Source organism: Schistocerca americana, chromosome 4 (assembly GCF_021461395.2).
Source record: "Schistocerca americana isolate TAMUIC-IGC-003095 chromosome 4, iqSchAmer2.1, whole genome shotgun sequence".
NCBI lineage: Eukaryota > Metazoa > Arthropoda > Insecta > Orthoptera > Acrididae > Schistocerca > Schistocerca americana.
In genome coordinates this window covers 273587618-273609966 of record NC_060122.1, presented here as the reverse complement: position 1 = coordinate 273609966, position 22349 = coordinate 273587618, and the positions used below count along the sequence as shown (strand labels likewise).

The window sequence follows — 22349 nt, the reverse complement described above, 5'->3', positions numbered from 1 at the left end:
CTGTAACACTGCCGTCACCAGTTCCTGCAAAGACTCCTTTCACAGTTGGCCCACAGAACAGTCATGTTACGCCTGCCACACCACTGGAAGGGGCCACTCTCTCTTCCACTACTCCCAAAACACCCAGTTTGGGAACAGTGTGCCCCGAACAAGTGGGGACGTCAGTCTCCACCTCTCAGCCGGAGAGGCGACAGCCTCCTCCGGCCTCACTTGTTCGGAAGGGATCCCTTGGGGGAGTCCCTTCCAAGGACTTTCCCAGTGTCTCACAAGTCACTAGCCAGTGGCTGAAGAAGCCACCAGCTGCTGGTCAAAGGGCTTCACGCTCTTCCGCTCTTCCTCTGTTACTGATAATGCGTCAGGAAAGCCCTCCCAGCATGCAAACCCTCCTCCCAAAGACAAGAGAGAGAAGAGAAAGCTCTCTAAGAAGAATAAGGACCCAGTGGTTCCCGCGCCATAGCTTCCTGTGAGCTCAGCCTCTGAGGATGAGGTCGAGCTCTTTACGTCCCCTGATGACCTGGATATCGCCGTCTCCTCAGAAACGATGGAAGTTGCGACGTCAGTCACTCAGTCGGTGGCAGCATGTGACTCTGTGAAGTAATTTGCTTTTTCCGTGCCTTCATGCCCCTACAGGACACGCTTTGTACAATCCTCCAGTGGAACTGTGGCAGTTATTTCAGCCATCTCCCTGAGCTACGACAGCTTCTAAGCATGACACCTGCTTTCTGCATTGCCCTCCAGGAAACCTGGTTCCCGGCAATGCGGACCCCTGTCCTTCGTGGTTACAGGGACTATTACTGTAACTGTAGTGTTTACAATAGTGTGTCAGGTGGAGCCTGCGTGTATGTCCTTACCTCTGTATGTAGTGCTCCCGTGTCCCTTCACACATTGTTGGAAGCTGTGGCTGTCAGAGTAAGGACTACCCAGGACATAACCGTCTGCAGTGTCTATCTCCCTCCAGGAGGTACAGTCCCCCTGGCCGAATTGGCTGCACTTGTCCCTCAACTCCCCACACCTTTTCTTCTCCTGGGGGATTTTAACGCCCACAATCCCCTGTGGGGTGGAACGAAGATTACTGGCTGAGGCAGGGCTGTCGAGAATCTCATCTCCCAACTCGACCTCTGCCTCTTAAACACTGGCGCCGCCACACATTTCAGTGTGGCACATGGCACGTTCTCGGCCATAGATCTGTCGTTGTGCAGCCCAGGGCTTGTACCATCAGTCCACTGGAGAGTCCATGACGACTTGTGTGGTAGTGACCATTTTCCCATCTTCCTTTCACTACCCCAGCGTCGCTCCCATGAATGCTTGCCCAGATGGGCATTTAGTAAGGCAGACTGGGAAGTGTTCTCCTCTGCTGCCACTGTTGAATCTCTTCCCCCACGGTACCGTCGATGTGGCTGTTGAGACACTGACTGCAGCGATTGTTTCCGCTGCGGAACGTACCTTTCCTCGTTCGTTAGGGTGTCCCCGGCGAAAGTCAGTGCCTTGGTGGTCTCCGGAGGTCGCTGAAGCCATTAAAGAGTGTCGGCGGGCTCTTCAGCGACATAAGCAGCACCCGTCTTTGGAGAACCTCATTTTATTCAAACGTCTCTGTGCTCAGGTCCGGCGGCTCATCAAAAGGCGGAAACAGGAGTGCTGGGAGAGGTACGTTTCCACCATTGGTTCCCGTACTTCACCCTTCCAGATGTGGATGAAGATTCGGCGCATCTTTGGATTGCAGCACTCTACAGGTGTCCCAGGGCTTACCATCAACATGGCACTATGCACCGATGCCGCTGCAGTCGCCGAGCATTTCGCTCAGCACTATGTTCGGGCCTCTGCGTCAGGGAATTATCCGCCCGCGTTTCGTGCGCTGAAATGCCGGGAGAAAGGCAAACGACTTTCTTTTTCTTCTCGCCACCCTAAGGCATATAACGCCCCATTTAGTTCGTGGGAACTCCAAAGTGCCCTGGCACAGTGCCCCGATACAGCCTCTGGGCCAGATGGCATCCACAATCAGATGCTCAAACACCTGTCCCCAGACTGTCAGCGATGTGTTCTTGCCATCTTCAACCGCATATGGGACGATGGTGTCTTTCCATCGCAGTGGCGAGAAAGTACCATCATTCTGGTGCTGAAGCCTGGTAAGGACCCGCTTAATGTGGATAGCTATCGGCCCATCAGCTTAACAAACACTCTGTGCAAGCTACCGGAACGTATGGTGAGCCGATGGCTGTGTTGGTTGCTCGAGTCTCAGGGTCTTCTGGCTCTGTGCCAGAGCGGCTTCCGTCAGGGCCGTTCCACTGCCGATACTTTGGTCTTCCTTGAGTCTGCAATCCGCACTGCTTTCTCCAGGCACCAACACCTCGTCTCCGTCTTTTTCGACCTCTCCAGAGCATATGACGCGACGTGGCGGCACCATATTCTCGCCACGTTGCACGGGTGGGGTCTCCGGGGCTCTCTCCCCATTTTTATTCAGAATTTTTTATCTGTTCGGACATTCCGCGTTTTACTTGGCACATCCCATAGTTCACTTCATGTCCAGGAGAACGGCGTTCCACAGGGCTCTGTATTGAGTGTGCCACTTTTCCTTGTGACCATTAATGGCCTTGCAGCAGCAGTGGGATCGTCTGTCTCACCCACGTTATATGCTGACGATTTCTGCATGTTTTTCAGCTCCTCCACCATTAGTGTTGCAGAATGTAAGTTGCAGGGAGCAATACGCAAGGCGCGGGCGTAGGCCCTAGCCCATGGGTTTCACTTTTCTCCTGCGAAGACTTGTGTTATGCACATTTGTCAGCGTCGAACTGTCCATCCCCACCCTGAGCTCTATCTTCAGGATGCCATGCTCAGGGTTGTTGACACTTACCATTTTCTGGGATTGCTGTTCGATGCCCGGCTTATTTGGCTTCCACATATTCGTCAGCTCAAGCGTCAGTGCTGGCAGCATCTGAATGCCCTCCGCTGCCTCAGCAACACAACTTGGGGTGCAGATCGTAATACGCTGCTGCAGCTCTACAAAGCCCTCGTGCTGTCCCGACTGGACAATGGGAGTGTGGCGTATGGCTCAGCGTCGGCCTCAGCATTGCAACTGCTGGACCCCGTTCACCACTGTGGGGTTCGACAGGCAACAGGAGCATTCTGCACCAGCCCTGTTAATAGCCTACTTGCTGAGGTTGGGGTTTCTCCACTTCGCGTTCGGCGTCAACAACTCTTAACCGACTATACGGCCCACGTCCGTTGTTGGCCCCGTCACCCTAACTACCGTCTCCTTTACGCTAATGTGGCAGTCCATATCCCACACCGGCGGCTGCGATCAGGCCATACAATTGGGATCCATGTTTGGTCACTCCTTAGTGAACTCGAGTCTTTGCCTCTTCCATCTGCTTTTCAGGTCCACCCACATACACCACCTTGGAGTATTTGTCGGCCGCAGCTTCGGCTGGACCTCTCACAATGGCAAAATGATTACGTTCCTCCTGCAGTCTTGTGTCGCCAATTTCTTGCTCTCCTCGACGCATCCCGTGACTTGGAGGTTATCTATACAGATGGCTCGATGGTTGATGGCCGTGTGGGGTACGCTTATGCTCATGCGGACTATTTAGACCAGCGCTCCTTGCCAGAAGGCTGCAGTGTTTACACTGCAGAGCTAACAGCTATTTTTCGTGCCCTTGAGCGTATTCGTACCAGCACTGAAGAGTCCTTTGTCATTTGCAGTGACTCTCTCAGTAGTCTGCAGGCTCTTGACCAGTGCTACCCATGCCATCCCATTGTTGTTGCCATCCAGGAGTCAGTTCATGCTCTTGAACAGCGTGGACATTCAGTGGTGTTCGTATGGACCTTGGGACACATTGGGATAGTGGGAAACAAACTCGCCGACAAGTTAGCCAAAGAAGCTACCCGCAAACTGATGTTGGGGATCGGCCTCCTGGCAACCGATCTCCGATTGGTGTTGCGCCGTCGGGTCTTTGGGATGTGGGGAGACGAATGGCGCACTCTGTCTGCATCCAACAAGTTGCGGCGAGTAAAGGAGACCACGACTGTGTGGGGTTCCTCCATGCGGGCCTCTCGCAGGGATTCTGTTGTTCTCTGTAGGCTCTGCGTTGGTCACTCTTGGCTGACGCACGGTCATCTGCTGTGTCGAGAGGACCCCCCTCATTGTCGCTGTGGTGCAATCATGACGGTGGCCCATATGTTGTTGGAATGTCCTCGTTTAACCGCTCTCAGGCGAACTTTTAATCTCCAGGGTGATTTATCATCTCTTTTAGGTGACAATGTCTCTGTGGCAGATCGGGTTTTAAGTTTTATTCGCGCAAGCGCCTTTCTTAGGTCCATTTAATTTTATTACATCACCCTCTTTTGAGCTGTATATTTTAATTAGTTTTGTGTTGTAATTCGACTCCACCCTAATCTTTTAGGCTGGAGGTTTTAACGTGTTGCAGAGTGGCTGGCTCATCCTTTTATTTTCGTGATCAGCCAGCCACGATCCTCTGCTGTACAGTTTTAATTCCTTCTGCCTTTCTTCTCTATGTTGTTTTTGTTGTTGTGCTCCGTTTTCCATGTTGCTTTATTATTGACCTTGGAGCTTTTCTTCCCCCGGAGCTTTTCTTTTAGTGCTTAGAATGACTAATGGATGGTTTCACTGTGCTCTGTGTGTTTCTGAAACAAGGGACCGATGACCATTGCAGTTTGGTCCCTTTAATCTTTAAAGCAACCAACCAACCATGAATTTAGACTGCAGGTTACCGTAGTCTGCACCTAAACGTTTGATAAGAGATTATAGGAAAAAGTAAATCTTGAATATAGGCCACACTAATGAATTTATCTTTAGTTACAAAGAACATCTTCTTCTACTTCTAATACTGCGTACATGATGCATACACTAAATTATTTTGGGAATGCAACATAACAGTTGATAAACATCAGGTTATCAGCTAGACATTATGCAAAGGAGTACAGAAAGTGGGAAGATGGATGTAGATTTCACGTAGATAAAAAAAAAGTAAGACTCTTTTTAATAGTTAAAAAAGTCAGTGTTCATTTTGATAGTGAAAGTGAAAATATCCAGATGTGCAAAAAGACTTGGTTGAAGAAATGACTCCAATTGTGAAGGCTGCAAAATAATAAGTAAAAGAAACATTTAGGCAATGGAATTTAATAGTTTCATATGGGTGAGTTCACTGATTTATGCAATTGAATAAACTATCTGTTTGTCACAAAACTACAATTGGGAAAATACTGCCTCAAGATTTGAAAACAGTTTGATATTTTTCAAGTGTTACATGATCCACCTCATGCAAAAATTTTTATTTACATTCCCAAACAGGGAACACAGACCAAACACCACTCTATTTTGGTGTGTCGAACAGTACTAATTAAATAATGTAAATGAACGTAGTGTGCTAAAACATACATTTGGTGCTGAACAGCAGTGGTGCAGTTGTTTCTTTCTGGAAGAACAGCTACTGTATTCAAAGACAAGGTATAAGTTTTTCTGCTATTTTCCTCTTAAATCTGTAATGGCTTACAGAAGTTACTGCAGTAACTTGTAATGGTATTAATTTGAACTTACAAAAACATATAAGTGACATTCTGAAATGATGAATTATGATCTGAGAGAGGAAAATGTTAATTAAACTCACACCATGACTTTTCAAGCTAGAATTTAGGAAAAAGGGCTGGTCTATATTCACACAAATATTGTGTACACAATTAAGGAAAGATTATACAGTGAGAGTTTCTCATTCAGAAATTTCATTTGAGTGTTGGTTGTGTGTGCAAAGATTGTTTTACATTTTGTCTAAGAAGGAGAAACATCTGTCAGCATCCATTGTAATTGGACAATGTCAGGATTGTGGCCTATAAAGACTGCAGTTTACATTTGTGTGTTATTATTACTTGTGTTAGTCAACTAGTTGAGAAACCATGCCCGCCATGTGAATATTGAATTAAGAGTTTGGGAAGGCTACACCCAATGTCGTGCAAGATCCGAGTGGCTCCACACAAATAGTACCCAAGAGGATAGACATATTGTTTGCTCACTCATGCGGGATTATTCAGCCACATCACATACTGTGAATGATGAAATGGGATTGTTTACAGCAAGACAAGTATCTACATACTCAGCACAACAATGTCTAGAACACAACTGGGAGTGAGCATAGCAATCATTGTTGGCACTTCCTTTGATAAGGCAGCAGAGATAGGTATGCCAAACAACAGGACTGAAGACACGAGTGACACCACATTGTCTTTTAAGATGACTCATAGTTCTGTATAAGACCATACTGGACATGTCTGTGTGAAGGGTTCAAGGAAAATTAATATCTCTAGATTTTATTTGTTATTGTTTGTGGCCAGCACCTGGCAGGATGGTATTTGCTGCCATTGTGTACACAGCAATTTCAACTCTGGTTTGCATAATAGTAATTTAGAAAACAGTTGATGCATTTCTTGCATGTTAAGGCTGGTGGCTGTGCCCTATCTTCATCAAGGTCTCTGTGATGTTACTCTTTAGTAGGGTAAAGCAAGACCGCTTGTTGCCTGTGCTGTCTTGACCTTCCTCAATACATAGTGTGTTTGACTATTGTCCTGAACATCATGTTCTCCAAATAATTGTAACCCTATAATGGCCTGTCTCCCGCCAGGCATCTCCGGCTCCCTTTTTGTTGATGATTTTGTCCCTATTGCAGTTCTCCACGGACCTGTCTCACTGACCGGCATCTTCAGCGATGTCTTGGTCATCTTTACTCATGGAGCATCGACAGTGGCTTTCACTTTTCCACTGACAAAACCATCTGTATGAATTTCTGGAGACGCAAGTGGTTTGTCGCACCATCTTTACATTGTGGGCCTGTTGCCCTTCCATTCGTTGAAACTACGAAATTCCTGGGGCTCATGCTTGATAGGAAACTTTCTTGGTCGTCCCATGTGTCTTACCTGCCAGCCTGCTGTACATGGTTCCTCAATGTCTTACGTGTCATCAATGGTACTTTGTGGGGTGCTGATCGAACCGTCCTCTTCCCGTTTGTACCAGTCCCTTGTCCGTTTGAAACTCGCGCTCTATTTATGTGTCTGCATGCCCATCCCTGTTACACTGTCTCAACACTATCCACCATCGTGGCATCCATTTGACCATGGACGCCTTTTACACTAGCCTAGTTGAGAGTCTGTATGCTGAAGCTGCTGAACTACCACTTCTCTACTGCTGTGACTTTCTTCTCAGCAGTTATGCATGCCATTTGTCTGCCACGTGTGGCCACCCATCCAATGTCTCCTCCTTTGATGATTCCTTTGACCATCAGTATGGGGTGCGTCATTCTTCTCTGTTACCTCCTGGAGTCCGCTTTCGGCACTTGCTACGGTGGCTTAACTTCACGCCACCTGCGCCTTTACCGGTGGGTGTGAACCCTTTACCACCTTGGCTTCATGAAGTGGCCCATGTTAACCTTGGCCTTTGTCTCTCACCTTCAGTTTCACAACCTTCGCGTGGAACTTCACGATAGTACCTTTGTATACACTGATGGCTCTTGGACTGACCTTGCGATCGGGTGTGCCTTTGTCATTGGCACCCATGTCTTTCAATATTGGTTTCCAGTACACTGCTCAATATTTACAGACGAGCTCTTTGCCTTGTATCAGGCCACAGAGCACATCCAGCGACACAACCTTTTCAATTGTGTCCTCTGCTCAGACTCGGTCAGCACCTTTCAAAGTCTATGTGCGCTTTACACCGCCCATCTCTTAGTGCGGTGGGTCCAGGAAAACTGTCATTTGCTCATTATTGGTGATGTTTCTTTGGGTTCCTGGTCATGTCAGTCTGCCAGGAAACTAGGCTGCAGTCCTCGTACCTCAGCCCGCGACTATCTATATTCCCTCCCACCGGGAGGAGGTCATTTTAATTAGGCTGCGTATTGGGCACTACCTCTTAAGCCATCGTCATTTGTTAAGTGGCGCTACCCCACCACTTTGTACACATTGCGCCCACGTTTTTACTGTCCACCGCTTCCTGATGGAATGCCCATTTTTTAACCATTTACATTCCTGCTTGGATTTGCTGTTTAATATATAGACCATTTTAGCAAATGATGCGCGGGCTTTCGACCGTGTTTTACTTTTTATCCGCCAAAGCAATATGGCGAAGGCCATTTAATTTTTAGTTTTGGACCTCTGCTTCTATATGATGTCTTTTTTAGCACTTTTTCCAAATGCTTGTTTTTAGCTGTCTTCTATTCTGTCAATTGGGACTGATGTATAGTTGTTTAACTCCTCTCTGTGTTTGTGTGCTATAGTTTTGACTTGGGCAAGTATGACCCCTGTTGTTTTTTGCACCCTAAAGCAAAGCAAAACAAAACAAAACCAAAGCCAAACCAAATCATTCAGCCATTCAAAACAGTTAATCTTGTTGATGAACTCCTGCGTAGGGTTTAAGCAGTGTGGAGTGACGTATCCTTATCAGTTGTCCAAACTCAGTTCAGCTTAAATTAAAAGAAAGGTCAGCATTGGCCATAATATTGATGGTTTATTGATAGCAAAATCGATTTTCAATCACATAGCGATCATCTTCAGTGCTGTGGTGTACAAATTAAACTCATAGGCACTGGTATGAAGTTATTATCAGTAACCAAAACTGAGAAACGATCACAACAAGGAATTATTGTGATTGTTTCTCAGTTTTGGTTACTGATAATAACTTGATACCAGTGCCTATGAGTTTAATTTCTACACCACAGCACTGAAGATGATTGCTATGTGATTGAAAATCAATTTTGCTATCAATAAACCACCAATATTACGGCCAACACTGACCTTACTTTTAATTTAACATATGTGGTTGTTGGGCGCACAGCACTCCATGGAGTCACCAATCACTTCAGCTTGATGCATAGGTAGGGTAGAGCCTCTGTTCATTAAACTGTGTACTCTGTACATCCCCATATCACCTACACATTTACTCATCTATTTTATTATGGTACTATCAATGCACAATAAGTAAAATTTTGCTATATTGTATCCTGCCTGCCTTATAATTCTAATGGCCAGCAGTGTAGTCTAGGAATGTCAGCTAAAACTGAGTGGTGGTGGTAGCACACATGATTGTGATATTAATGATCTATTGCTATTGCATACTTTCAGTACAGAAACTAAAACTGTACAGCTATAGTTCTGCAAATTGTTTGTCACATTCTATTTTTTCTTCCCTCTTCCCTCCCTCCTTACCTTCTACTAGAGAAGAGCAGTTGATATCAGCAACAAACATTTCACTTTTTCAGGCGTAGCAAAGTCCATAGATAACATAAAGAGTGAAGCTGCTATAGAAGAAGCAATGAAATTGTTGAAAAGTATTGATGTGAGCAGTGATGAAAAAGATGTTGCCATACGATTGCTGAAAACAGGTTTGCATATTCCAGTTACTTTCTTTGATTGAAGTACATGATCAAAATGTTAGAGTACTTGAACACTTAAACTGAAATTGAGTGTTACTTATTCCAGATACACATACTGGATCTCTCTCTGTATTTTTGTGCATGTTTCAATTGTTTCCATTTCTATTCACGTGAATGTCTGTTTAGTTTGCAGATGGCTGACAGGCAGCTTGACACGGGCTGTTTATGGAGGAGTGCCAGAGTTTTTTAAATTTTTCCATATTGTGTGCTTGATGGAGAATTACGATGTTGATGAGGAGCTTTGTAAATGTTGTACTAGTCTGTTGGGTATGCTAGCCCAAACTACTACATTGCCAGAATATATTCCACCTGCCATGGAATCAATCAGCATGGTAAGAGAATAATGACAGTATACCATTCATAATGGACTAAATTCTAGTTTGTGTTCAGCAGTACACTGTCCTATGATACAAAATTATGATTGAGAGTTAAATTCTACTGGTGATTCACAATTAATAAGGTTCTTGCTTCCCACTAATTGTTATATTATGAAATTTGAGGTTTCATACTTTTGTCCTACATGATCAGTTGTACATGCATAGTATCAGAGAGATGGAGACAATTTCTCCATAGCCATTTAACATCTGTTGTTTGCCAAATAGTTATTTAATCTGTATTGTTTGTGATTGTATATTTTTATTTATATAGCCCGTATTTGTCTGTTGACTTTCATTGTATATGACACAGAACTAAATTTAGTTTCTTTAGGGGAAAAAAGTGATGAAACTTACATTCAATTGCAAAAGTACGGAGTTTAAATAATTCAGTTGTTTTTATGTTATTTACCATGTACAGTGGAATAGATTTCATCATTAAACAAGCATTATTATTTTTTTTACAACATTATCCTTTGAAGTGATAAGACAACTTTTACACAAATACACTTTGAACTACCGCCAGTGTTTTCGTATGTAGAGGGTGAGGGCCAAGCAGAATATGAAGAAAAAGAGTGTAACCTGTATGTTTTTGGAGAGTAACCTGCCTTCGATAGTCTGTACCCCAAATTGTCTAGATATATGTTGCATCTGCTGGTGGATGTCCTCTCAGTTGTTAAAACCGAGCAAGATGGCGCAATGGTTAGCACACTGGACTCGCATTTGGGAGGACGGCGGTTTAAACCTGCGTCTGGCCATCCAAATTTAGATTTTCTGCGATTTCCCTAGGCAAATGCCTGGGAGCTTGTTCACCATCTGTAAAGACCTCTATGTCAATGGGACGTTAACCCAGTCTTTCTTCCTTACATTGTTACAACTGTTTTACCTCTTCATTCAGATATTCAGAACAAATGCAGTGATTTGCTGACCATTGTTATGTAATATTAGCTGTTTATTTTATTAGTGTTTATCCACTGTTTGAGCACAGCTGCCAGTATTTTTGACAATTGGTTATATTCATGAATTTTGTACAGAAAAAACATCAGCAGCAAATGGTATGACATGCAGTATTGCTCCATTTATTTTAATTATATATTTTTTAAGACTGTTCTTACACTTCATTAACACTAATTAGGATGAATTTGTTCTCATGTAGTTTCCACAATAGTTGCCTATCTTTTTAGGTGATACTCGCTATTCACATACAACACAAAACAAATTTCCAGTTTACTGTGTCAAGAGCATATTGCAGATCAGAATTAGTTACAAAAGTCTCCTTATTCATCTGGAGTCTTCTTTTCAGGATCACACATAATGATAAAGGTGTTTCCCTAGTTTGCATATAAAAAACATAAAGGTAGGTTTACACAGACACTAAAACTTCCACATTGCTAACAATATATCCCAGCAGTGTTGTCTGACAGCATTGTGGCCACATGAATTGCAGCCACATGTATGAAAACATTACTGGCTACTGCTGCACAGAAATGTTTGTAGCAATACATTTACAGGCCAGAACTATGTATTGGGCCACACTGTTGTCATAAAGTGGACAAACCTTACCTAGTGAAAGTGAGTGTGGCTCTCATACTTTTGCTTTGCACAAGAAATTAAGTTAGAAAACGCACCTTGTGTATACATCCTTTGTGAAGCAAGTGGAATGCTTCAAAACATTCAGCTCATGAACTATTGTTGGATACGTACCTTTTCCATAATTTTACTGGAATGTCGAAATATGATTTTGGATATCTTGTACAAGAATTCATCTGATATTGTGAAAATCAGTACAAATATGAAACAGTATATAGCAGTTACAAACAGATTGGCAATCACCACTCTTCAGTTTTCAGCTACTGTTGATTCTTACAGAAATTTAATGTATTTCTTTAAAGTGCACTTTTCATCAGTAATCCTCTTGGCACTGGAAGTGTACAATGCTCTGGTAAATGGACTGAACAATTATTGAGGCAGGTTTGAAATAAGAATGCAGTTTTTATGTATATTTTATTTTGGTTCATCAGTACATGAAAACACATTTGTGTTTACACTATCAATTCCTGCTGCAGGCAGACAGTATGAAACTCAAAGCATCAAATGCAAACTGAGTGGACAGGAAACCTGTCTCTATCTTGCAACATTGGATTCAGCTGGCAGCAGCAGTGCACTGATGCAATGAACACGAGTCGTGAGAATTCACAAGCTTGCTAGCACCGTCTCCCTCCCACCCTGCCGTCACAAACCCAAACACTGTCTATCCTATGATGCATCATTGCAATCTACAGTGCCAGTGAACATGAATTTAAAGTGATTTGTGTTATCTGTTGTTGTACAACATTTTTTTAGTAGCTAGTTTTTTAACGGATAAAAAAGTATTCATGTCATGTGGGCTATAAATTGAAAGTAATAGCATATACAGAGCAACTTGGAAACAGAGCAGCTGAGCAGCATTTTGGCCAGGTGGCTAACAAAGAAGAACCGAAAAAAATGAGGAAGACTAAATGTAGAAAATGAGGACTGAATACAAAATGACCAAAACTAAGTGATGTGTTGAAATGAATTCAAGTACACTGTAAAAAAGGGCATTGAAGTTGATAGAAAAGTGATTCAAATACACACTCATAAGCTTTTGCTACAGTGCAACTTAACAGACTTTAAGAATGGAGTTGGTTGGTGCTACAGGTTTATGAAGTGTCGTGGCATCCACAAGAGTATGAAGAGAAAACATTATCTTTCTATCACTTTATTATTCAACATCAAAAGAAAACCAATGTGGAACTAAGCCAAATAGTGAATGTGGACGACACTCCTGTGACATTTGATGCACCGATTAACAGAACTTTTACCATGAAAGGCGCTAAAGCTATAACTATATAAACTATATAAGCTATAACTATATAAACAAACTCTTTGCCTTTACAAATGTCTGCTTGTGTTTGTGTATGTGCGGATGGATATGCGTGTGTGTGTGTGTGTGTGTGTGTGTGTGTGTGTGTGTGTGTGTGTGTGTGTGTGTGTGGGTGTGTGCACGCGCGTGCGAGTGTATACCTGTCCTTTTCCCCCTAAGGTAAGTCTTTCCGCTCCCGGGATTGGAATGACTCCTTACCCTCTCCCTTAAAACCCACATCCTTTCGTCTTTCCCTCTCCTTCCCTCTTTCCTGACGAAGCAACCGTTTGTTGCGAAAGCTTGAATTTTGTGTGTATGTTTGTGTTTGTGTGTGTGTCTATCGACCGGCCAGTGCTTTTGTTTGGTAAGTCTCATCATCTTTGTTTTTAGATATATAACTATATAAACATATCTAAAAACAAAGATGATGTGAATTACCAAATGAAAGTGCTGGCAGGTCGACAGACACACAAATAAAAACAAACATACACACAAAATTCAAGCTTTCGCAACAAACTGTTGCCTCATCAGGAAAGAGGGAAGGAGAGGGAAAGACGAAAGGATGTAGGTTTTAAGGGAGAGGGTAAGGAGTCATTCCGATCCCGGGAGCGGAAAGACTTACCTTAGGGGGAAAAAAAGGACGGGTATACACTCGCACACACACACATATCCATCCACACATATACAGACACAAGCAGACATATTTAAAGACAAAGAGTTTGGGCAGAGATGTCAGTCGAGGCAGAAGTGCAGAGGCAAAGATGTTGTTGAATGACAGGTGAGGTATGAGTGGCGGCAACTTGAAATTAGCGGAGATTGAGGCCTGGTGGATAACGGGAAGAGAGGATATATTGAAGAGCAAGTTCCCATCTCCGGAGTTCTGACAGGTTGGTGTTAGTGGGAAGTATCCAGATAACCCGGACGGTGTAACACTGTGCCAAGATGTGCTGGCCGTGAACCATGGCATGTTTAGCCACAGGGTGATCCTCATTACCAACAAACACTGTCTGCCTGTGTCCATTCATGCAAATGGACAGTTTGTTGCTGGTCATTCCCACATAGAATGCGTCACAGTGTAGGCAGGTCAGTTGGTAGATCACGTGGGTGCTTTCACACGTGGCTCTGCCTTTGATCGTGTACACCTTCCGGGTTACAGGACTGGAGTAGGTGGTGGTGGGAGGGTGCATGGGACAGGTTTTACACCGGGGGCGGTTACAAGGGTAGGAGCCAGAGGGTAGGGAAGGTGGTTTGGGTATTTCATAGGGATGAACTAAGAGGTTACGAAGGTTAGGTGGACGGCGGAAAGACACTCTTGGTGGAGTGGGGAGGATTTCATGAAGGATGGATCTCATTTCAGGGCAGGATTTGAGGAAGTCGTATCCCTGCTGGAGAGCCACATTCAGAATCTGATCCAGTCCCGGAAAGTATCCTGTCACAAGTGGGGCACTTTTGTGGTTCTTCTGTGGGAGGTTCTGGGTTTGAGAGGATGAGGAAGTGGCTCTGGTTATTTGCTTCTGTACCAGGTCGGGAGGTTAGTTGCGGGATGCAAAAGCTGTTGACAGGTTGTTGGTGTAATGCTTCAGGGATTCCGGACTGGAGCAAATTCGTTTGCCACGAAGACCTAGGCTGTAGGGAAGGGACCGTTTGATGTGGAATGGGTGGCAGCTGTCGTAATGGAGGTACTGTTGCTTGTTGGTGGGTTTGATGTGGACGGACGTGTGAAGCTGGCCATTGGACAGGTGGAGGTCAACATCAAGGAAAGTGGCATGGGATTTGGAGTAGGACCAGGTGAATCTGATGGAACCAAAGGAGTTGAGGTTGGAGAGGAAATTCTGGAGTTCTTCTTCACTGTGAGTCCAGATCATGAAGATGTCATCAATAAATCTGTACCAAACTTTGGGTTGGCAGGCCTGGGTAACTAAGAAGGCTTCCTCTAAGCGACCCATGAATAGGTTGGCGTACGAAGGGGCCATCCTGGTACCCATGGCTGTTCCCTTTAATTGTTGGTATGTCTGGCCTTCAAAAGTGAAGAAGTTGTGGGTCAGGATGAAGCTGGCTAAGGTAATGAGGAAAGAGGTTTTAGGTAGGGTGGCAGGTGATCGGCGTGAAAGGAAGTGCTCCATCGCAGTGAGGCCCTGGACGTGCGGGATATTTGTGTATAAGGAAGTGGCATCAATGGTTACAAGGATGGTTTCTGGGGGTAACAGATTGGGTAAGGATTCCAGGCGTTCAAGAAAGTGGTTGGTGTCTTTGATGAAGGATGGGAGACTGCACGTAATGGGTTGAAGGTGTTGATCTACGTAGGCAGAGATATGTTCTGTGGGGGCTTGGTAACCAGCTACAATGGGGCGGCCGGGATGATTGGGTTTGTGAATTTTAGGAAGAAGGTAGAAGGTAGGGGTGCGGGGTGTCGGTGGGGTCAGGAGGTTGATGGAGTCAGATGAAAGGTTTTGTAGGGGGCCTAAGGTTCTGAGGATTCCTTGAAGCTCCGCCTGGACATCAGAAATGGGATTACCTTGGCAAACTTTGTATGTGGTGTTGTCTGAAAGCTGACGCAGTCCCTCAGCCACATACTCCCGACGATCAAGTACCACGGTCGTGGAACCCTTGTCTGCCGGAAGAATGACGATGGATTGGTCAGCCTTCAGATCACGGATAGCCTGGGCTTCAGCAGTGTTGATGTTGGGAGTAGGATTAAGGTTTTTTAAGAAGGATTGAGAGGCAAGGCTGGAAGTCAGAAATTCCTGGAAGGTTTGGAGAGGGTGATTTTGAGGAAGAGGAGGTGGGTCCCGCTGTGACGGAGGACGGAACTGTTCCAGGCAGGGTTCAATTTGGATAGTGTCTTGGGGAGTTGGATCATTAGGGGTAAGATTAGGATCATTTTTCTTCGTGGCAAAGTGATACTTCCAGCAGAGAGTACGAGTGTAGGACAGTAAATCTTTGACGAGGGCTGTTTGGTTGAATCTGGGAGTGGGGCTGAAGGTGAGGCCTTTAGATAGGACAGAGGTTTCGGATTGGGAGAGAGGTTTGGAGGAAAGGTTAACTACTGAATTAGGGTGTTGTGGTGCCAGATTGTGTTGATTGTAATTTTGAGGTTTTGGAGGGAGTGGAGCTGGAAGTGGGAGACTAAGTAGATGGGAGAGACTGGGTTTGTGTGCAATGAGAGGTGGTTGAGGTTTGCTGGAAAGGTTGTGAAGGGTGAGTGAGTTGCCTTTCCGGAGGTGGGAAACCAGGAGATTGGATGTTTTTTGAGGTGAAGGGTGGCATGCTGTTCTAATTTGTGGTTGGCCTGTAGGAGGATGCTCTGGATAGCCGGTGTGGATGTGGGAGAGGAAAGGTTGAGGACTTTTATTAAGCATAGGAGTTGACGGGTGTGTTCATTGGCTGAGTTGATGTGTAGGTGAAGGATTAGGTGGGTGAGGGCAGTGGATTGTTCAGTTTGGAACTGGTATAGGGACTGATGGAAAGAAGGGTTGCAGCCAGAGATGGGACATGAACAGGTGGACATGAAAACATACACTACACTGTTGTCCTTTCATGTTGTGCTGACAGTACTAAACTTAAACCAGTGATCATTTTCAAGCACAAAACAATGCCAAAACCTAAAATACCTTTGGTGGTGGTGTTCACATACATGACAAGGGTTGGATGGATGACGCTGGTATGAAGTTATGGATTAAGGGAAAGATGCTTTGTTGAAGAAGAGTTCTCCTCTTGGGCTAGATCAGTTTATTAGTCATTTGAAAAATTCTGTGAAAGAGAACTTGAGACAGGAAATACAGAGCTTGCTGTTACTCCAGGAGGCGTTACTTGACAATTGCAACCTCTTGATGTCTCGATAAATAAACCATTTAAAATATATATGAGAGAGAAATGGAGCAAATGGGTGCTGGATGAAACCTTACATGAATTCATGCCAAAGGGAGCTTTAAAATGACCTGCAATCAAACAAGTATGTCATTGGATAAAACAGCTGTGGTCTAGAGTGAAAGATGGCATAACTAATGCTCTTGATGACGGTGAAGGCCATCTTATATTTGTTGAGGACAACAGTCATGATGATGATGATGATGATGATGATGATGATGATTGATGATGATGGATGATGAGGAGGAGGAGGAGGAGGGGGGGGGGGAGTTCAGATGACGATTTTCAGGGGTTTTAGAGGTCAGTTCGCTTTTGTAAACTAAGAATTTTTTTTAGTCTGGCTTTGCAATCTAATAATGGAAATGTCATTTTTTTAAACAAATTGATTAAAAATTAAGGTACATTTTATAGTCTTTAGTATCTTATAGCCCGTAAAATACAGTAGGGTTGAAGACTTTGAACTTTTTGTTTACTTAATCAAGTGTGATTTTGAGCTCATCAGCAGTTGCTTGCCAACTGTTGTTTTATCAGACACTCTTTGTAGATGATACTTTTGATGTCTCCTAGATCTGTTCATAGTTAAATCACTTTAAGAAATTCATACTTCTCATGTTTTTCCACTGCTGCATTGCTGCTCACAATTAAAAACCAGGTATATGTACACGCAACCTATCGACAAAAGAAAAACAATACTGTTTTCATTCAGACACACAACTTCAGCATTGTCGGTGAGAGAAGTAGGAAACAAAGAAGAGAGGGAGAGGGAAGCATTTCCAGATGGGGACAGAAATAGATATTGTCCTGCAATACGAAATATTCTCCACCCTTGATGGACAACACCCACAATTCCACAGCAATGCATGGGCTAGTATCTGCAACATCGGCAGTTTTGCCTGCAACAGTGAAATGTTGCAACGTGTTGCAGCCACACTGCTGCAATGTTAATGGCAATGCTATTGCAGCCAAATGTTGCTGTAAAATGTGGCCCACATTAAGAAACATATCCATCCTCTAGCATTATATACAGGGGGTTCCCGTAAGAGCGTGCAAAAATGTAACAGGACACAGAGAGTGCTCCACTGAACAATTTGAGATAGGGAACCAGGGGTCAGAGAAGCCAGCTTAAAGAGATGTGAAAGTAAACTTGTCTGCCCCATTGTCTAGTGTTGCTGTTTTCTAGCTTATTTACAGCCAACATACATACAAGTTTACATGTACTGTACTGTTTGTTTACATGTACATTCTTTATTTCCTGCAAGGAAACAGGGAGGATGAGCCTGATTACTAGGAAGTCATGTGCTGGTTTTGTTCAGTTTACTTGTCCATAAAGAGGCTCTATTGTATCGTATTTATATTGTCCCATGACAGAATGTACTATGAATCAATGACAGACCCATTCATTACTTTGTGCTATTCAGATACGTACAGTACAATATGATGGAGCAGTGCTGGTACAGTTTCGCAGAGCTCACTGACTACATGCGCCTCGTGTATGGGGAAGTACGTTGCAATGCTCTTGCTGCTGAAAGGCTGTAGAGGGAACGATTTATCAGACGTCATCCTTCATGATGACTTTATTTCTCTTGATCGATGAATGCGGGTGACTGGTTCATTGGAAAGAAGAAATGAGGGACCAGGGAACATGAGGACTACTCGCACACCCGATTTTGAAGAGGAGGCCTGTGAGGTCACCTGACCTGGCTCCCCCTGACTATTTTCTACGGGGATATCTAAAATCACTTCCTATCACACCATACATTCCGGGTTCTAGTTGATGCTTTCCACAGTAACTCCTCCCCCACATCCAAGAGAATGGGGTCGCCCCACAGCTCTGTACTGAGTGCTGAGTGTCCCTCTCTTTCCAGCAGCCATCAGTGGTCTAACAGCAGTTATGGGGTCCTCAGTATAACCCTCCTTGTATGCTGACAACTTTCACCTCTACTATTCCTCATCTAGTGTGGGTGTCACCGAACGTTGACTACAAGGAGCCATATAGACGGTGTAGGCTTTTGATTTTCTGCCGCCAAGACTCGCATTATGCACTTCTTCAATATTGTACCATTCACTCATGACCAGAACTTTACCTCGACTACTCAATGTGCTGGAGACTTATCACTTTTTAGGACTGGTCTTCGATACTTGGTTGACATGGCTTCCCCAACTCAACCAGCTTAAGTGAAAGTGCTGGTTACACCTTAATACACTTTGCTGCCTGAGCAACACAAGCTGGGGCACAGAGCACTATCCCTCTGCAGCTTTGCAAAGCACTGATACAATCCCGTCTCGATCATGGGAGTCCGGCATATGGTTCAGCATCACCCTCAGCATTGCGGATACTGGATCTAATATACCACTGTGGGGCTCGACTTGTGATAGGAGCCTTTTAAGCAAGCCCTGTGAACAGATTATTCGTGGAGGCTGGGGTCCCTGCATTGTGGGCTCAGCACTGACAGCAGCTTGTCAGTTACACTACCCACATTCACAGCTCCTCCTAAGCATCCAAACTACCATCTCCTCTTTCCTAATACAGTGATTCATCATCTGCAACGGTGACCCCGACAAGAGAATAAGATTGCACTCTGCATCCGGTCTATCCTCTCTGAACTATAGTTGTTTTATCTCCCACCTCTCCTCTGGACCCACCCCTGTACACCTCCATGGTGCACACCTTGGCCACAGCTTCATCTCTATCTATCACAGGGTCCAAAAGAGTCGATTCATCTTGAGGCCTCCCGTCACCAATTTTGCTCCATCATTGGTGCATCCCATGGTTCAGAAGTCGTCTACACTGATGACTTGTTGGTTACTGGTCACATAGGCTTTGCTTATAGTCAAGTGGGACATACTGAACTACTCTCCTTGCCGAATGGCTGTATTGTTTTCACTGCGGAGTTGGTAGCCATCTCTTGTGCTCTTGAACATACCCGTTCCTGCGCTGATGGATCCGTTCTCATGTGCAACGACTCCTTGAGCAGTTTGCAAGCTATTGACCAGTTATTCCCTCGCCATCCCTTGGTCATTGCTATCCTGTATGTCCTTGAACAGCATGGGCACTCAGTGCTCTTTGTCTGTAGTAGGTCTGTTGATAAAATATCAGTATTTTTTTCAAAAAATATCGATATATGTATATATATTGGCAAAATTTTTTTCACCAGTATATCAATATCGAAATGTTGATATCAAGTGCTGATATTAACATTTCATATTATATATTTTTCACAATTTTTGATAAATATTTCAAGCTGTTCTTTTGAAATTGTTGTAGCATAATTTTACTTTCTCTATGTGAAAGAGTCTTACTACTTTTTGAGCTTTCATCACCTCCAGTCTTTCTCTTTGACTATATGAAGCGGGGTGGTGGCGTGAATGGAATAACAAGATATCCGATGTGAAGAAATAGCACACCAGTTGTGTTAAAAAACATTGGCATTTTTCAAAAGCAGTTGCTGAAACTGATGGACAAAAATCTAAGTGACTATATAGGTCTTTGCAGTGGGCAGAGATGTGTGAGAGGAATGCTGACATAATCGGCCAACTGAAACTACAGCGTTTAACTTCACCATGCAGTTTTGACACAACTGCTAGTTCACTGGTGTCTGCAGAAACAAAAGAACAGGGAAGTCAACGTGAAGTGTTCCATTCAAATCCAATATGTGATGAAATGGAACAGTGGACCCATAAGACACTTTTTATTGTGCCACTTATCTGCAGTTACAACAATTTTTAGCAAAGTGGTTATCGCCAAGTGTGAGCACGCATCAGTTTCCTTTTCAATTTTTGCCTCTAAGAGGGATAAGCAGGCTGCTAGCTTCTTGATGTGTACAGAATATCTAATAATAAATCAATACTTACAGACACAGCCCTAAAACTGGCTGGATATTTATGATGTGCAGCCAATATTTCTTTTGGCCAGTACATCAATATTATTTTTTTTCTGTCAGTATATCAATAATTTTTCTCAATATATTGAGGGCTAATAATGATACTTTTTTAAAAAATATTTATATATCGGATTACCAACATTTTTAAAAATATCAACAGTCCTAGTATGGACCCTGGGTCACATTGGGATCCTGGGAAACGAACTGACTGGTAGCCTGGCCAAACAGGCCACTAGTAAACTGACTCTTTATATCAGTATTCCCGAAACATACCTCCAGTTGGTATTACGCTGTCAAGTTTCAGGTCCCTGGAATACTGGATGGCTCGCTCAAACTACGGGTGATATAAAGGAGACCATGAATCTGTGGAGGTCCTCTGTGCAGGCATTTTGCAAGGACTCGTCCTTTGCCATCTCCGCTTCAGTCATATTTGGCTGACTCATGGTCATAACTAGAACCCACCCCACTGTCAATGTGGCATCTGTTTGATGGTGATCTACATTTTGCTGGACTGTCCCCAACCCAGCTGCCCTGTGGTGAACTTGTAGTCTCCCTGGTTTGTGAACCCTCGTTGTGGGAGGAGACGATTCCCCAGCAGCTGACTTAGTTTTACGTTTTATTTGTGAAGCAGGCTTTTACCACCCCCTTTAAGGGAGGGCCACTTAACCTTATTTGCCTTTATTGTGTTAATTACACCTAGCTTTCCAGGATTTGCCTTTCACTTTCTTCCTCTGATGACTACTACTGATTTACCACTTCATGGATGTAGGGACTGATGACCTTGCGGTTTAGTCCCTTTCACTACAAGCCAACCAACATTTGTTTGCAGCGGCATTGCTGTCAATGCTAGCTGTGAGGTATGATGGGGACAGAAGGGGGTGTGGTCACCTGCTGGTTCTACACAGTTGGTGAGAGAGCAACAGCAGACGACATTTTTGACAGCAAGAGATGAAAGAATGTTGCCACATTATCACATCAATTTAGATGCAAAATGTGCAGAGTATTTGGAAAAATACAATTGTGTTCTCAGGACCCACTGTTACCACAACCTCAGAAATTGCAATATATTCAGAGGAAACAGCCAAATATTTGTGGTAACAAAGATGACAAATTTAATTGCTACTTATTTCACTTGCAGCAGTGCAAGCTGTTCTATTATGTCCCAACCTAAATACAATCTCATAATTCATGAGGGGAAAAAAGTAACCAGTCAAATATTTGTGACAACAGCAAAGAGGAGAAGGGTTTCAATTTCGGCACTACGAATTCGTGTGCCCCCCCCCCCCCCCCCCCCCCACACACACACACTTTTCATTGGCTACACGAAACTGACACCTTGCTAACCTGTGAGCAATAGATAAACACTGTCACGGCTGGCACTGGGTCTGATAAAGACCTTACCAAAAATAGTGTGGTAACACAGAAGATCGATGTAGATAGTAAGCATGAAGGGATGTGAAGATAAACAAAAAGAAATCTTTTATATAATTTTTATTTCATTTCTCCTTTGTTTTATAAAAATGTAGACAGTCAATGACGTAAGTTTAGAATTAGTAGTAGCAGCAGCAGCAGCTACTACTACTATCCTTTTACAAGGATATAGGACATGTCAAAGTATTTACAAATTTAGATCAATTTAAAATAAGCTAATTCATATACACATATATTTACAGACCTCTAGTTAGAGACAGTCATTAGATTTACTCCTGCTATACAATACTACTTTTTTTTTTTTTTTACAAATAACTTATTATATAATGTAATGCCACATTGTTCACACATATCTATCAGTCACTGCACACACTATACACACATTGTTTCATAACACATAACGCGCGCGCACACACACTGGTGATCTCCGGGCAATTTTCTGTACTGCATCTTCCAATTTTCTATCCTGAAAAACTGAGTTGGCATC

The 22349-nt window shown here is 43.7% G+C and overlaps 1 protein-coding gene across 1 annotated transcript in view; it reads left to right on the top strand.

The window, feature by feature from the left end:
• LOC124612259 (proteasome activator complex subunit 4-like) overlaps positions 1–22349 on the top strand; it is a 231161-nt gene that overhangs the window by 193342 nt on the left and 15470 nt on the right. The window contains exons 29-30 of the mRNA XM_047140346.1: positions 9252–9374; positions 9552–9757. Of these exons, the coding sequence (XP_046996302.1) occupies positions 9252–9374; positions 9552–9757 (329 nt within the window). The remainder of the gene's footprint in view (positions 1–9251; positions 9375–9551; positions 9758–22349) is intronic.